The 16664-nt window shown below is 42.0% G+C and overlaps 1 protein-coding gene across 1 annotated transcript; it reads left to right on the top strand.

Moving 5' to 3' along the window:
• Window positions 1-720: 720 nt before the first annotated feature.
• Window positions 721-16143, top strand: slc9a8 (solute carrier family 9 member 8). Its single transcript, XM_018756764.2, has 16 exons — window positions 721-1035; window positions 2483-2664; window positions 4893-4973; window positions 6461-6519; window positions 7909-7992; window positions 8319-8420; window positions 8527-8561; window positions 9158-9301; window positions 11062-11200; window positions 11818-11923; window positions 12241-12357; window positions 12911-12993; window positions 13100-13211; window positions 13800-14020; window positions 14827-14973; window positions 15458-16143. Exons 1-16 carry the CDS (start codon window positions 821-823, stop codon window positions 15566-15568), a joined length of 1938 nt encoding a protein of 645 aa, XP_018612280.2. The 5' UTR covers window positions 721-820; the 3' UTR covers window positions 15569-16143.
• The last annotated feature ends 521 nt before the right edge of the window (window positions 16144-16664 follow it).

Here is a 16664-nt window from a genome sequence, read left to right as displayed (position 1 = left end):
CCTTATTGTGTAAATACAGCAGTGATTTCTTAGATCGATGAGTTTATGAAGGCGGTTTCGCTGGTTACGTAATTTTCTCTACTACACTACACTATGCAATCCCTAACGACAGGAAATATCGCAAATTATTTGCTTTGACGGCATATTCGGTATAAAATTCATCAGCTAATACTAGTGCCGCCGACATACATATACACAAATTATGTACACAGAAAAATTAGAATAAACTATGATGTTGTAAAAACAACGACGACTTCTTGATTTCTTCATTGAAGACACCAGTGAATATTATTTGGATTACTGATTTTACGATGATGGAAAGTTGCAACGTACATGCATACAAGTAACTCTGATTTTCTAACTGTACTGAAAAATACGACGAAAAGATTCTAACGTGATATAAATGTGACGACATTCTCAAGACGTAAGCTTTTCCGTATACGGTGCAAAGTCAATAAAACGACAAACCCCGGCGCCAATCATAATAGCCCTGTTTGTACAGTGCTTCATGGGTAATGTAGTCCAAAATAATTAATTCGTTGGCTGTTACTTAGAGCCTTTAATAGTGGCCAGTCAGTTTATGTTATTTGTAAAAATATTACTTGTTCACAATCATGTTTCAATTTGTATTAGAATCGTGACATACAGAAAATCCGAGACAATCAAATGAGGGTGACTAAACATATACTACAATTCCCTTCACTGCAGAGGAATTCGTCATTCAGGAAATGTGGATTTCGCTAGGAACCTAACTTGCATAGGTATAAGAAATGGAGTCAAGATATAATAATTCAGAAACAGTTTAATTTTTTTTTTTTAAATGAAAATGTGGGCCATCAAGTGCGAATCGCTGCTATGCGTTTTTTTATTGCTTCTAACGCAATTCGCGGCAGAGCAGTTTAACGATCAGGAGTCACCGCATAGAGATGTGAGTGAAAACGAAGGCAGGGGTCGGGAACGCACAGGAGGCGACGCGCGAGCGCAGCCCGGGACCGACGTGAGGCTCGCGGACGGTCACCCGGACGACACGAGCAGGTGGGCTTGGCTCCGCACGAGCGAGTTCAAGAGTGACGTGTGCTTTTCGCAACGACAAGAACCGTGCCTCGCTTTCTGAATCATTTACACCAAGTGACACCACTGCTAATAGTAATATTAGTACAGTGTAGTAATCAGATAGTTTGCGTCCAGATGTGAAGTAACCGGCGAGACGAGAAGTTCCAGCAGCAGAGTGGCTGGAGGTGTTGCTGCCGCGCGCTGTATTTTCCCGCCTGCAAATCTCAATTCACGACAGCAGCACAGGACGATTGATTCTTGTGAGGGAAAACGCGCACAAATAGAGACGGAGGGGTTTTATTATTAACTTATGCCTAGTACTTTGTCCGATGTGTCTATCATGATTATCGTTTATTTATACCACACGATATTCCCACCACTGTATCATATCAGTTCAGTCAGTGACAGTGTAAGTACCCTGATGAAACATAGTACTACGGTGGGACTGAATTCGAACCCTTAACCTTCAGCTGCATGGCGAGAGTCCTGAATAGGACACTTCTTCCCACTGGTCTTGGCAGATTCATGTGGAACCCTTACATACAACAAGGCTTTTTTTTTTTTGGCCATCGACGTGATATGCAGCTTTGGAGACTGCTGTTGTCAAACGGCAGAGGAGGTTTTTTTTTTACCAGAAAAGCCCTGTTGAGAACAACCTGAGGTGCTCAAGTTGGCGACCGGCAAGAGCTGTGTGTGTTCAAAACCCAGCAGCCGAATCCCTCACGCAAATTCCTGCAGTTAACCAGTGCATTCAGCAGCTTGACCACCTTTATTTCTGGTTCAAAATGTCGAGACGAGCTTCAACCACAAGCTGCTGGAATTTTTAGAAAAAAAAATAAGGATTCACTAAACTCTCCTTGTGGTCTCCCTCTGGTCACAGCCTACAAAGCTGTCAAGCATCTGCATTCTGATACCTACAGGATCCGATTCTTTTCTGCTCACGAGTGATCCGAAATCTAAAGTCCGTAGGTTCTTGGTTTTGGCTCCAATATGGTGGAATGAGCTCCCTCTGTACCTCAGAAATGCTGAATCCCATTCATGATTCAGGAAGATTCTCAATACCCTTCTCTTTCAAACCTACTTTGCTCCTTTTCTGCTATCTGCTTCACAAATTTGACTCATGCTGCCTGTCACGATCATCTTATCATATCTCCTAACTATCGCCTATAGGCAGCTACTCGTGCAATTTGTTGAGGTAAAAACAGTGGTATCGGACAAACTGACTGCTTCAGCAATCGTGTGTCTGTATCTGAAGCTCTTTCATTCTGGAAATGCTCTTATGTTTACTACAAATTGTTGTATTGAGGAAAGGGTTTGCTAAATGAATAAAATGATAGCAATGAATGGTAACAATTTTTGTAATGAGCAACAAACAGAAATGTAAAACGTGGTGTTTAAGACTTGTTTGTCGCTGTTTACCTTTACATAGCCGGCTGAATGATACAGAGTTTCCCAGCAATGATTCGCACCATGCCACCACTGTGGTTGCCAAGGCAACAACCCCTGCTCCTCCAACCCCAAAGCCCATCCTGCCAGTGCAGACAGGGGTCAAAGCCCAGGAGGAAGAGCAGTCCAGTGGAATGACAATATTCTTCAGCTTGCTGGTTATTGGTGAGTGGGCACGACTGGTCCCCAACTACAAAGAGAATGAAACTATACACTTTTGCAGCATACACTCACACATTGAACATCATGGCCTATGTGGATTAATATTAAAGCTTTGGAAGTATTATGTCCTTGCGCTCCTAACTTGCGGTTCAAGTCCACCCAAGGGCAGTCATATTGTATCGCGGTACATGTGCAGTGAGTGCTGGATGGATAACCTTTTGTGTAGCCATACTGTCATGCTGCTACACTGCAGACACTTCTGTGTGAAAATGGTGACTAATACATATGTGGCATATTGGAATTTGTCCGATTAAATAGAGGGTGGAATACATGATCACCACAAATGTGTGGGGGGGAAAAAATCTACAACCCTGTGCTGAAGGCTCCAAAAGAATCTGAAATCATTTCTTGCAAGGCCAGCCCTCACAGGGGTAACTACATTTGAGTTTTAATTTTTTATTGTAAACACAAAAAGTATTGGATTCTTAGTTTTTTTAATTGTAAACATAAAAATAACAAAGATATTGTTGCTTCTGTGAGCGCTGGCCTTATAATGTAAAGGTAATACTTTCTTTGAATTTGTTCGATTAAAAATGTTTGGCCAGATAGTCAAGGTGCGTGATGTTTTTCATGTAGACTCCTGTTTTTTATGGAGTAAATGGATTGAACAACTAATTGCACCTACTAGGTAGTCTGCTGATGACTGTAATCACATGTATGTGTGACGATGAATAATCATCACACGCAGCTCAAGAAGGTTTGGGGTTGATCTCGTTTACTTGCAGGATTATGGATGTCAATTATTTTACCAACATGTAAAATAAATTTATAATCATACATAATGGAAGAATTTCCATTCCAATGTATACTGTTTACTCCTGGAATACCTGGGTAAAATTAAGGTATATACACATGATAGTAATGCATAAGGTACTCTAGAATTATGATGAGCCAACCCAGATAATGGATTATGCCTGTAAAAATAAAACGCATTGCTTTTTACACTTAATGTTTCAGTTTTTTAAGGTGTACATGGGGAAAACAGATACAGTACCAGTGACAATACTCATGGGCACCCTGGGTAATAACTTGTAACTGGACAGAAGAGCAAAAGCAAAGTAACACACAAATGTCCTGCATCTCTAGGAATTTCTGCAGAAGGGCTGAGAAGACGTGTCATGTCATATGGTTTCCTGTTCAAACAGCCTGTGAGAAAACAGGTTTCCGGCAAATGGACTCACACTTTTCACTTCTACTGTATATACGTTACGTTTTTTTTCTCTACAACTCAGAGCTAAAGGTACATGTCCGTTTGCATCTAGATCCATAGTTTGAGGCATATCATTGGATGAGTGCATGCAATGCATGGCTTGTTCATACCATCTTTCTGCATACTGTTTCCATTTTACTATTATTTTTTGCCTGTTAGATTTGTCCATTGATGAAAAAAAGAAGCACTTCACTGAAATCTTTTTTAAATCTTTCTCGTCCATGGCTTGATGTTTGTGCTGGTATCACTGACACTGGCTCTCTCTTACTACCTCTGCTGTTGACCTTTAGTATTTTCACTTTATTAACCCCCTAGTAACCCATGTCATCATCATTCACCTGACATCTGTTGCTCAGCACACTAAGCAACTGTAACACTGCAGCTGCGCCAGGTCTGAGATAACTATTTACTTTATGAGTCATAATGTTCCATTCATGTAATCTAACATCCTCTGGAAAGATTAGTGTCACGACTCCTTTATGAATCACCATGATTCTGTTGCTTGCTTATAATTTTAATCTTGATTTTCTTAAGATTTATCTAACAATAAATTGTCATAAAGTAGTAATATACAGTACCTGTCAAGCCTGTGAGTACACATAATGGAGACTAGTTTTTTCCCCTTCAAAGCATTTGGTTATTAAGTTTGAGAAGGGACCCAGCTCACATGTCTTCCTAGCGAAGATGTAGGACACTTGTGGGTCGCTTTGCTTTCACTCCAGGTTGTATGATAACTAACAAATGTATTAATTCCTGAAAGCTGCTATGGTGTGTTTTTCAGTTCAGAACAGTTTACATTGTAAATAAGTGATTAAAACATTTTCAGTGAAATGAATCCACTAAGAGACATATGTAAGTCTAACAGAAAAATGTGGTAATTCTGCTTGTCTGTGTTTTCCATTTGGAATTTGAGTGCTGCAATCATTTTTACTAAATGTTTCTGCTGACTGTTTCCCTTTAGGTATCTGCATCATATTGGTGCACCTGCTTATTAAGTTTAAGTTGCATTTCTTGCCTGAGAGTGTTGCGGTTGTCTCATTGGGTAAGTAACAGATCCACTCCCTTGGATCCTCATACCCTGTAATTACACTGATTGCTGTTTTTTCAATCCTGTGTTTTCAGGATACGTTGTGTTTTTGAGAAGACAGTTGTGTGAACAGGGAGCTTTCTGGGCATATTACTATAACATATTTTCAGGGGCGTGATGTTCTCAATATGAAATTGTTAAATTTGTATCTTTAGAGGTTTCTGCCAAATTAATGCAGGTGCAACATTTTTCTCATGAACACAGAACAAGTTCACAGCTTTGCAGCAAAGACAGGTGTAGAAAAAAATCCGCTAGAGTTCTTATTGCAAAGCCATCTTCAAGAAAATATTTTGTCCTCTGATTTTCTTTTTCTTCAAATTTAGTCTTAGCAAGTTACCCAGTTTTCACATCTCACCTTAAACACATACCTACAGCAACTCGAGAGAAGTGATCACGTCAAAGGTACAGGAATGCTTTGTAAAATAACCGACTGTAGAAAACCCCTCTGGGTTGAAGCCTGAGTCTGATTAATTACGGTATAGTATCTTTATCTGGAATGAGAAACATGATAAACAACTTCTTGGCTTCTGTGCTGTGTACATTTACATTCATTCATTTAGCTGACACTTTCCTCCAAAGCAGCTTACAATGTTAAGCCATTTATACAGCTGGAGTGATTTAGAGTAAGTACCTTGCTCAAGGGAACTATAACAATAGAACTGGCAACCTTCAAATCCAAAGGCAGCAGCTCTAACCAGTGTGCTATCGGCTGCCGGCTGCGCACCTCGTTCTTCTAGTTTTGAATTAGAATGTCCCCTTATTTTTAACGTCTCAGTGCCCCTCTCCTTCTTTAAGGGATTTATGACTGACACAATTAGACACAGGTCATGCTCTTATTTTTCTGACACCACATGGGATTGTTTGTTTCTGTCACAAGCTTTATTGGTGAATGAGCACCGACCATGCAGTAGACATGTGGTCTTGACATAAATACTGGTCTTCTTCGGATAGTACAGGGAAGCACTTTGTGACTTTCTGTCATTGGTGGTACACTGTGTCTTGCTTTGGATGAGCCTTGAGTAACCAATAAAATATTTTACTTAATTTGTTGCAAGAGTTCTTGCTTTCTTCCACAGCACATATTCTCTGTGACCAACGATGAGTGTATAACAAAAAAAAAATGCAAGAATCACACTGTTAGTATAAAAGCCACGACTAGAGTTCTTTGTCCTTGAACATTTCTTTGCAAGATGAATGTGTCCCAACCCCATCCCTTATGGGAAATTTTGTCAAAGCATGAAACTACATGTCTGTTAATGATGATCAGGAATGTTTTAAAAGGTATTATAGTCTAACCCAATTATATGTCCTTTTGCAAACTGATCTTTTTTGGTTCTCAGGTGGAGAAGCTTCAGCACTCTTTTCAGTTGACAAAAGTGTAACGTATATCCCCTAAACGGTAGTCATATTCTTTGGCTTATTTTTTCCTCTCTTTTTTTCAGGCATTCTAATGGGAGGTTTTATAAAGATCATAGAGTCTCAGGAGCTAGCAAATTGGAAGGTAAGGCCTTTGATTTAGGCCTCGCCCCTGTATGACTCAGTGTCTTTGTCTTGAGAAGTGCTGCACTCTTGGACAGTGTGTCCTCAGCATTCTGGTCATTGCTTCCTGCCCTTCTGGAAGCCCCTGTTAGTTCTTTGTTATCAGACCCTGCGTGTTTGCTGCTCAGTAGCATCTCAGTACATTATTGACAGATTCCCCTTCTTTACACTGAGTGGCTGACTGTGCTTCGTTTTGGTGTTTTTTGCGCTTCAGTACAGCACTGAAGCTCCATCTTATTGTTATTGTCGCCTTATTTTTGCAGGAGATGTCTGAGAACTCCTACGTGCTAGTTGACACTTCTTTCTCCGTGCCCCTTGCTATTTTTTTCCCCCTTTACTTCTTTTCCTTTTGACCCCGAGGCTTTAATTAACATTCTTTGCAAGCTTTTTCCTGTTCAGAAGTGAATGCTGTTTCAGGGCTGGGCTGCTGGAGCGCTATTGGGTGGAGGGCACTGGGCTGAGTCACCAGGCCAATAACGGGAGACACTGCCTGCTAATTGGTCCTCGGCTCATCCCAGAAATGACCAAACTTGCATCACATCTCAGTGATATAAGCCAGACAACATAAGCCTGATGTGTCAGAAGAGAGGGGAAGGGACATGTGGAGGGTGGAGCAGATCGTCAGCAGGATCTGGATCTGGATCACTTTCAGCATTGTTTTGACAGCAGATTTCCGGAATGCCATGACTCACAGAAGGCCTCCAGATGGGCCACATACTTGAGAATATGTGTGCTTTACTGGAAGCAGGTGGTCAGGGACAAAGGGCACCTCTGAAAACTGAGCAACCCATCATGTTATTCTGTTGTCGTCATATTAAGCGCTACCTACAGTGCATGGTCTATAGGTTTACATTTATCTGTTCATGTTTAAACAGTGGGATGATATTTATTTACACAGTTCATGTCCAGTGCCTTGTTCAGAAAAGTACCTAATAAGCCCCGATTGCTTTTGGTCTGGGTTTGAAAAACAAATTAGATTTTGGGGGCCTGTTAACTGCTCAGTAAATAAATTCACAAATATTTAGTACAAGAAAGCAGAAGTACCTTGATTGAGGGCACTACAGAAGGATTGTGGAGTTAAACTTGGATCCTTTCATTACAAGACAATGACTCTTAACTACTACTCCACCTGCTGTCCCAACTATGTAGGAATTTTTAGTACTTAGGCATTAGTATGCAGAACTGCTAATGGTTGAATAATATTAAGATTGTATGAAGAATATTTGCTTATTAGCAATATTATTAGAATATTGCTTTCACTGTCCTTAAATGCAAGGCTCTAGAAAGCTAACAACAAGTTTAGTACTATTTAATAAGTAGTAAATGATATTTCTTTTCGTCTCACTGAAAGGAAGAGGAGATGTTCCGGCCAAATATGTTCTTCCTTCTCCTGTTACCGCCGATCATTTTTGAGTCCGGGTATTCTTTACACAAGGTGAGATTCTTGTTTCTGATGACAATGAAATTTACATTATTAATGTGCTTTTGTCAAAAGTGATCCTCCCCCCACCCATTGCGTGCTGCTGGGTGTTTTATTGTAGCTGGAAAGCAATTAAAATGAAATTGTACACCTGCTATGTTTTAGTCACAAGTCAGTGTTACTTAACTGCTTCTTCAACCACGATCTAGCTTTCTGTGGCTTTATCTTTTGAGTGCATCTAGTTCCACAAGTAAAAGTCATAAATGCGTTACATGTCACTAGAAACAATGTTCCTTAATGTTTTTCTCACCTTTTTGAAACTCTCACTTCCTCTGTTCCAGGGAAACTTCTTCCAGAATATTGGCTCAATAACCCTGTTTGCTGTGATTGGGACGGCCATTTCCGCCTTTATCGTTGGAGGGGGCATCTATTTCCTGGGCCAGGTGCGAATCATCTGCAGCTTGTTTTCTCTCTTTTCCGTGTATCTGTTTGATTTGGTATTACTAATTGTGTTTTTGAGGACTTGACAATGATGCATTTTTCATACAGGCTGATGTGATTTACAAGATGACCATGACAGACAGGTGAGACTTATCCCCCACCCCCACCATTTTTCTCTCTTGATTCACAGTCCCAGGCTGTTTAAATACCATTCACATGTTGTTGTCATCTTTCTGTTGACTTAAGGTTGTTTTCTTCACTAAGACCAGATGAGATGTTATGATAGCAAAGGCCTACCAGCCTTTGTGTGTGCGAGTGAATTCACGTAAAGCTTTAGGTGTGGGAGAACCCATTTTAATTACTTATGATCCCCATGGGTGACATCTCTAGGAGTCTATGGTCCCTGTTGAATAGAGCTGTGTTCCCATTAATGATGTGAAAGGGTTCCTCAACCTTGGTTCTCACAATGGCATCTTCCAGCCCTCCTCTCCAAGCTCTCGTTTTGGTGGGGGCACCAGACCACTTCCTGGAGCTTAGCTCCTCCACAGACATGCAGGCAGCAAACTGTGGGTGTTTTCAGCTGCAGATGAGATAACGGTGTGGAAATGCGGAAGGCATTTTCAGAACTAATTCACAATGTGGCTGTGATGCAGACATTTAATAGTCCGTTCTCTTTAATATGCCCGTTTTTTTCCCCTTCTCATTTTGATCCTGTGCGTTCTCCTCCTGCCACCTGCAGTTTTGCCTTTGGCTCCCTCATCTCCGCTGTGGATCCAGTGGCCACCATAGCCATCTTCAATGCCCTGAATGTCGACCCCGTGTTGAACATGCTGGTGTTCGGGGAGAGCATCCTCAATGACGCAGTCTCCATCGTGCTCACCAAGTACGTGGTAATTCCACACCACCTTGGTCTCCTGTCCAAGCAAGATCCTAGGTTTCACCCTTCCCCTCTTTGAAACTTCCGATCTGCTGACTAAACTATGACGTTGACATGCCTTAGTCACCAGATTCATGGTTTCAGTGTAATTGTGCCCACGTTCCATGATGAAATAAAGATCTTTATTAGGTATTTGCTGCACAGACACATAGCTAACAAATGCGGACACTTCCTTGAGGAAGGACTGTTACACTTGTTTCATGTGTTTTCATTACTGCTTCCTCATATATATGTCGCTGAGTTGGGCTTTTGAGCTGCCGCAGCAGAAAAACCAAGGGAAAGGTTATTCTTGTGCACTGGCAGCCCTTTGTACTTGTTTGCTTCTAATGGGAAATGCATACCTGTCTTAGGTGGTTACATGGGTGCGTTTCAGTGAATTCTTAATAAAATTGACACATCTTTCAACTTTTTTCTGATCTTTGCCTATTCATAAGGGATTCTTTACCATATGGGACAACATTCTAAAATGCGCAATGGACTCGTAGTTCCAAGATTGATGGATCTCGCTGATTGTAGGTGCTGTTTGTTCACCATTAGGCAGCGGGTGGCACAGTAGATAGAGCTGTTGCCTTGCATTTGAAGGACCTGGGTTCAAATCCCTGCTCCTACTGTAGTACGTTTGGGCAGTGGGTAAATAATTGCAAGTACCTCAGTAGTATACAGACCTCACAGGATAGAATGTTGTTTTTATATTAAGTAAATTTCAGTGCATGCAGTTTTAGTGAAAGGCTTCGTTTTACAGTTTTTCCTGTCTTGCTCTCAGTGTGAGACAACTGATACTGGCAGTTGAGCGACAGGTTTTACAGGAGTGGTTGGAATGCCCCTTCAATTCACCTGCTCCCTTTCTTTGACGTGACTTCTAACAATAGCAGCTGTGCACTGGGAGATTCCGGACACCCTCCATGTTAACTGCTGCAGTGTTTGTATCTGATAAATATTGGATATCCAAACACAGCACCTGTCAAGGGGCTTGGCCAACGAGTTCCTAGAAAACGTCAGGTGGCCTTGAGGTCATGTTTGTGGTGGGAGCTAGCTGTGTATGGCATTTTTTGCAGTGGCATGAGTATTGAAGTAAGCCCAGCTGAGTTGCCACTGTGTCTGAACCTCCTCAGTGCACCTTCAGTAAAACTTGGGACAAAGCTAACTCACTTGTTGCTCTTGAAAACAGCTTTTTAAAAGCTAAGGTGGAAACTGTGGCTCATTCAGATGTTGCGGTAGTATTTTGTCGCCCCCTGAGGACAGATTGCAGTATTGCATTTAGAGGCTGGAGGATGTATTCGATTAGAAAAGTTAATGTCCTTATAATCGGTTAGAGTTGCTGCCCCCCGCGACCCCGTATGGGACAAGCGGTTCTGAAAATGTGTGTGTGTGAGTTGCTGCATTTGGATCCAAAGATTGCAGGTTTGATCCCCACCTCCAGCTGTAGTACCCTTGAACAAGGCACTTACCCTAAAATTGCCCCAGTAAAATTACCTAGCTCTATAACTGGGTAAATCATTGTAAGCATGTAACTGTAATAACTGTAACCTTAACATTGTAAGTAGCTTTGGAGAAAAAAGACTAAATATGGTCATGGTCTAATATACTATTTCATGGTCACTGATTATATATTGAGTGATGTAAGTTGCATGTCCTGTCAGACAGATCTCTTCATCTTCAGTTTTTCACAAACTGACTGACTGATTGACTGTTTTTTGTTTTGGCAGCACGGCCGAGGGCTTTGCTCGATCAGACAACTCCACGGTAACAGGCTGGGAGACCTTCTTGCAGGCTCTTGGATACTTCCTCAAGATGTTCTTTGGCTCTGCAGCCCTGGGCACCCTCACAGGCCTCATATCTGCTATTGTATCCCCTCCTTCTGTGTCTCATGCTTGCTGTGTGAAGGGTTGTCATTATGCACTTGTGTTTGAGAAAGGAAGCATGAGGACGAATAGGAAAATTATGGAATACAGCATAGGACAGCGTATTATGTGTGAAAAAATATTTTAGCAACATCCTCCCAAAATTATATTCCTTCTGTATTTCTGTAAGTTCATTCAGCTTAAAAAAGCTACAAATGTGAAAAAGAAATTGCTGGTTGTACAGTTTTGTGTTTCAGAGTTTCACTCTGATGGAGTTAGGAATAAAGTTGAAGTCAGTGTAAAATCTCATCAAAGGTGTGTGAAAATGTCACTGGGTGTTAGTCTCACTGTCTGCACTAGAGAACAAAATGTACAGAGCTAAAGAGATAGAACCTTTAAAGTGTGACACTAACCTCAGTGTGTGTGATACAGTCAGAACCACGATGTGAGGAACGAATGACACAAGACTGTCTTCAATCTGTCTGAAGGCTGTTTGACGTGTGCCACTATGTGCTCGAAAAGATTAGAAAGGCCTTTTACATTAGGGCGTATGTTGAAGGAAAAAAGATAAGCAAAAAAGCACAGTGAGTTCCTGAATTCCTTAACTACACCTGACTTCAGTGCCTGAAACACTTTGATCTGAGAAAGACGCCCTCCCTGGAATTTGGGATGATGATCATCTTTGCTTACCTGCCATACGGACTGGCAGAGGGGATCAAACTGTCTGGTTAGTCCATGCAGAAGGTGCCCTCTTACCTTCCTGTAACGTATGGTCTTGTGTGTCAGTTGATCCCAGTTAGCAGCTGTCCAGTCCTGCCTATAGAGGGCCACCTTGCCTTCTCGTGTTCTTTCGACACAAATCCACAATAGCCTTATTGAACTTAATGGCCTGGAGTAGCTGGAAAATGAAAGAAAAGCCTACAAAGTCCAGACCTGCTGGAGATGGGGTTGAAGAATTCACCACAGAAGTTTTTGGTTTTGAACCTGTGAGATATGTGGTTATGAATTGTACATGTTTGTGCTCACTGTGTCCTCCATGTCCAGGCATCATGGCCATCCTGTTCTCAGGGATCGTGATGTCACACTATACCCACCACAACTTGTCGCCTGTCACTCAGGTCCTGATGCAGCAGACTCTGCGGACTGTGGCCTTCATGTGTGGTACGTGTGTCACTCTTTCTCTCTCCCCCTCATCCTTCATTTTACTATCTAGTCATAGGGGTATCTCACCCTCCTCTTCTCTACTTTGACTTCTACAACTGTAACTGTTCTACTCCAAACACTTTCATCTCTTCACTCTTCTTCCCTCTCATGCTCTTCTCACGCTCTGTGCCTTCACCAGCCCCCTCTCCCGTCTGCTCTCCCTCACAAGTACCTCGTGCTCTCACCTCCCGTTCCATGTGGTCTCCCTCAAGTAAATCAAAAAGTATCTGCAGTGATCTGTGCATCGAAATGATTATCATGGACACTTTTCGAGTTACTCTTCATATTTGTACAATTTTGCAGATGTGTAATGTTGATATGCGCAACGTGTGTAATGACTTTTTATTTGCTTAACTTGCATCAGGGATGCTATTACTTATTTAGTCAACTGATCTGTGGGAACTCAAATAGTGCCTGCTGGTGTTACTCTCTGAGATGTGTGGAGACCTGTGTGTTCATTCCTCCTTTGTAGTCCTGCTCATCAGAGATCTGTTGTTGGTCTCCCCTGCAGAAACATGTGTGTTTGCCTTCCTGGGCCTCTCCATTTTCAGCTTCCCCCACAAATTTGAGTTTTCCTTCGTCATCTGGTGCATTGTAAGTACTGCAGTTTTTTTACTGACAAGAAGGCTCATGCTTAGGAGATAAGGTTGCGTGATGTATGGTGTGTGATCTTGCAGTTAATCTGCTGCTCTCCATGTAGGTCCTGGTACTCCTGGGTCGCGCTGTGAACATTTTCCCTCTCTCCTTCCTTCTCAACTTCTTCCGGGATCATAAGATAACTCCCAAGATGATGTTCATCATGTGGTTCAGTGGTAAGAACTCAAGTACTCATGCTCTGCTTTTTAAACCCGAAGGCCAAATGATACTGCACCATTGCTGTATGCTGCTCAACAAATCTAAGCGCTGACATTGTTCCATCATCGTTATTCTAGCCTTTCTCATTTTGGCTAGGCATTGTCACATTATTTCATTACTACATTTTTTTGTACTGTGTTTCTTTTTTTTTTTTTTTGCTCCAAGTTATTTTTTTTAATCAGTGCTTTTGCAGTTATTTTTTTCCCCCCCAAGACCAGTTAAATTTGACTCTTTTCCATTTGGCAGTGGGTAACATAGTGGTTACTGCTGTTGCTTTGCAATGAAAAGACCACGATTTGAGTTTCACTCTTACTGTAGTACCATTGACCAAGGTACTGACCCTAAATTATGGTGGTTAAAGTAAAAATGCCTTTCTGTGTAAACAAATGTATAAATCTTAACTCAAGTTTTGTTAGTTAAGTTGGACAGAGGCATCAGTTAAATTACAAGTTTAAGTTCACCTCAGATGACTGTATTGGTGGGTGTTTTCTGTCCCTCTTTGTGTGCCTTGACTCCTTCCTCTAAATGCCACTGGTCACTCACAGGCCTCCGTGGAGCCATTCCCTATGCCTTGAGTCTCCACCTGGGACTGGAGCCCATGGAGAAGCGTCAGCTCATCGGCACCACCACCATTGTCATTGTGCTCTTCACCATCCTCCTGCTGGGCGGAGGCACCATGCCCCTCATCCGGTTGATGGACATTGAGGAGAGCCAGTCACGTCGCAAGAGCCGCAAAGACATCAACTTGAGCAAGACAGAGAAGATGGTGAGCAATGATACAACGTCAGTAATCTTAACATCTCCGGATTACAAGCCTGGAGAGAGGGGAAAAAAGTGAAAACTGCACATAAGTAAAACAGAATGCAGTTTTCAAACTAATATGTTGCTGTTTGGCAGGTGGGATACCTGGCCCAAGATTCAAAGCTTATTTGAGTTTGTTTTTTACAGCCAAGGTAAACAAAAATTCAAACTTTGTGCAGGGAGAAAGACTACTTCTTAAGGCTGTTAGAGCATGAGCATGGTGACAAGCTAATTTTCCTAATTGGAACTGAACCATCAATGCGCATGGCAAGAGCATCACATTATTCAGGTGTCTTCGAACACAAGTCAGAAACACTTTGAAGATGAGTTCTTTGAAAAGCTCCTTTCATTTCTCTGGCTGTATTTAAAGTGTTTTTGTCAGAAGAAATGTTGAAATCCTTTGACCAGGCAAGGACCTTTCACATGGATGTAATCTACGTGAGAAGCATTTCAGTGTGACTTTTTTTTTTTTTTTTTTTGGGTCTGACGTCAGTCATTTCCTGGCCTGCCTCTTTACACGTTTATGAAACACACAACACATCACAGCAGATACTTAGGAACTGGACTGGATTTTTTTTTCCAGGAACTTCCTCCTATCGCAGACTGTTGAAGACCGAGTAATTGCTGCATGGGGTAGGAAATCAGTGGCAATGAGTTAGTGATCCTCCACTGATGTGGTCCCACACTTCTGTAGCCTTCTGATGTCTGTGTTGTGTAATTATTGTCCCTTCGGGGTTCAGGGTTACACTCGTGTTCCTCTGTTGTGCCCAGGGTAACGCTGTTGAGTCTGAACACCTGTCGGAGCTCACGGAGGAGGAGTATGAGGCTCAGATCTACCAGCGACAGGACCTGAAGGGCTTCATGTGGCTGGATGCCAAATACCTCAATCCCTTCTTCACCCGCAGACTCACCCAGGAGGTGAAGTCTGTTTGCAGTGTCTCCCACAACTTCCTGCTGTCCACAAGTTTCCCTCCTATCCTTGCACCCTCTCCGCCCTAAACCTCCCATGGACTCCTTCCTTATTCAGGCGCTTTCACCCCCGACTTGTACCCTTGATTTTTTTTCCGTATCTCTATACAGCAAAATCAGGTGAATTGGCTCTGATGGAGTTGCTTTGAACCAGCAGCCATCATTCAGCACCAGATCAACCTGTGTGGTTTCACTGCGCATATTTTGTGTCCTGGCCCTCATCTGTTTCTTGGTTCTTTCTCAAGAAGGGGACTAAATTATTCAGACTAAAATTGAACTGAACAATTGAACAGTGTAAATGAATTGTATAGGCTGCACTCCTGTACATCTCAGAATAGGTTTGGACTTAGAACACCTGAGTAGGCAGTCTGCGGTTCTCTGCTGATTCTCTTCCAGGCACAGAGCACGAACTCACGGTCGCTCGTTTTCACAGGACCTGCTGCACGGCCGCATTCAGATGAAGACGCTGACCAACAAGTGGTATGCAGAGGTGCGGCAAGGTCCATCCGGCTCTGAGGATGATGACGAGGCCGAGCTGATGTGAGCGACTCATCTGGTTCAGAGTGAGGTCAATACAAATTGGTTGAACTTGAGGCCTTGACTCCCTTCAGCACCCCATTCACTGGAATCAACTACTTTACTTGACAAAATGGAATGAATTCGAAAATCTGAACAGATTTTCATTCCAGATGAAGTTGACACTGGAATGACTCACACTGAATGAGTCAAAAAGATGGTTTGTAAGTAGTAAAAAGAAGGGAAATCTTTTAAAATTAATCTTTTCCAAAAAAGCAATATTAATGCACTAATGTTCTTAATTTAAAAAGTTTTACTTCAGATGTCACTGTAATACAGATAAGGTACAAATAAATGTTTGTCAATGGCATTGATTTCCATCTATACTTTTGTATTTTTCCTGTATTTATTTGGATATTTATTTGAGAGAATTTTTATAAATAGTGACATCTTTTCACAGATTAATTATTTCAAAATAGTTTGTATATCACTGTCACAAGGAGTTAAATGTACCACGATAAAATCTCTTATTTGTAGAGAACTTTCCTGGGATGAAGGATTATATTTTGTAGCTAAGAAATAAATTGTTATTTTATCATGCCATCAGTGTTTGCTTTCTCTTTTTTTTTTTTTTGAAAGCCCTGGTTTCAGTAGACTGAGACTGGCCACTTACGTTTACATTTATTTATTGAGCAGATGCTTTTCTCCAAAGCGACTTCCAACGAACTCTATGTAGTGTTATCAGCCCACACACATTATTCCCCAAAGTGACTTACACTGCTAGATACACTACTTACACTGGGTCACTCATCCATATATCAGTGGAACACACACTCTCACTCACACACTCTATCACTGGCCACTTGCACATCTTGACTTTTCTGGTTCAAATCTCTTGAGACCTGCTGTTGTGATCTTGACTTTAAACACACACACACATTTTCAGAACCGCTTGTCCCATACGGGGTCACGGGGAACCGGAGCCTACCCGGTAACACAGGGCGTAAGGCCGGAGGGGGAGGGGACACACCCAGGACGGGACGCCAGTCTGTCGCAAGGCACCCCAAGCGGGACTCGAACCCCAGACCCACCCGAGGAGCAGGACTGCGGTTCAACCCACTGCG

Source organism: Scleropages formosus, chromosome 2 (assembly GCF_900964775.1).
Source record: "Scleropages formosus chromosome 2, fSclFor1.1, whole genome shotgun sequence".
NCBI lineage: Eukaryota > Metazoa > Chordata > Actinopteri > Osteoglossiformes > Osteoglossidae > Scleropages > Scleropages formosus.
The sequence above is the reverse complement of the archived record's forward strand: the minus strand, read 5'-3'. Positions and strand labels throughout refer to the sequence as shown.

What these genes read in the sequence shown, in the direction of transcription:
- slc9a8 (XM_018756764.2), top strand. Translation starts at nt 821, where the DNA reads ATGAAAATGTGGGCCATCAAGTGCGAATCGCTGCTATGCGTTTTTTTA. An exon ending in AGGAGCTAGCAAATTGGAAG is followed by an intron (nt 6,520 to 7,908) that starts GTAAGGCCTTTG and finishes TCTCACTGAAAG; the next exon opens with GAAGAGGAGATGTTCCGGCC. An exon ending in TGAGCAAGACAGAGAAGATG is followed by an intron (nt 14,021 to 14,826) that starts GTGAGCAATGAT and finishes TGTTGTGCCCAG; the next exon opens with GGTAACGCTGTTGAGTCTGA.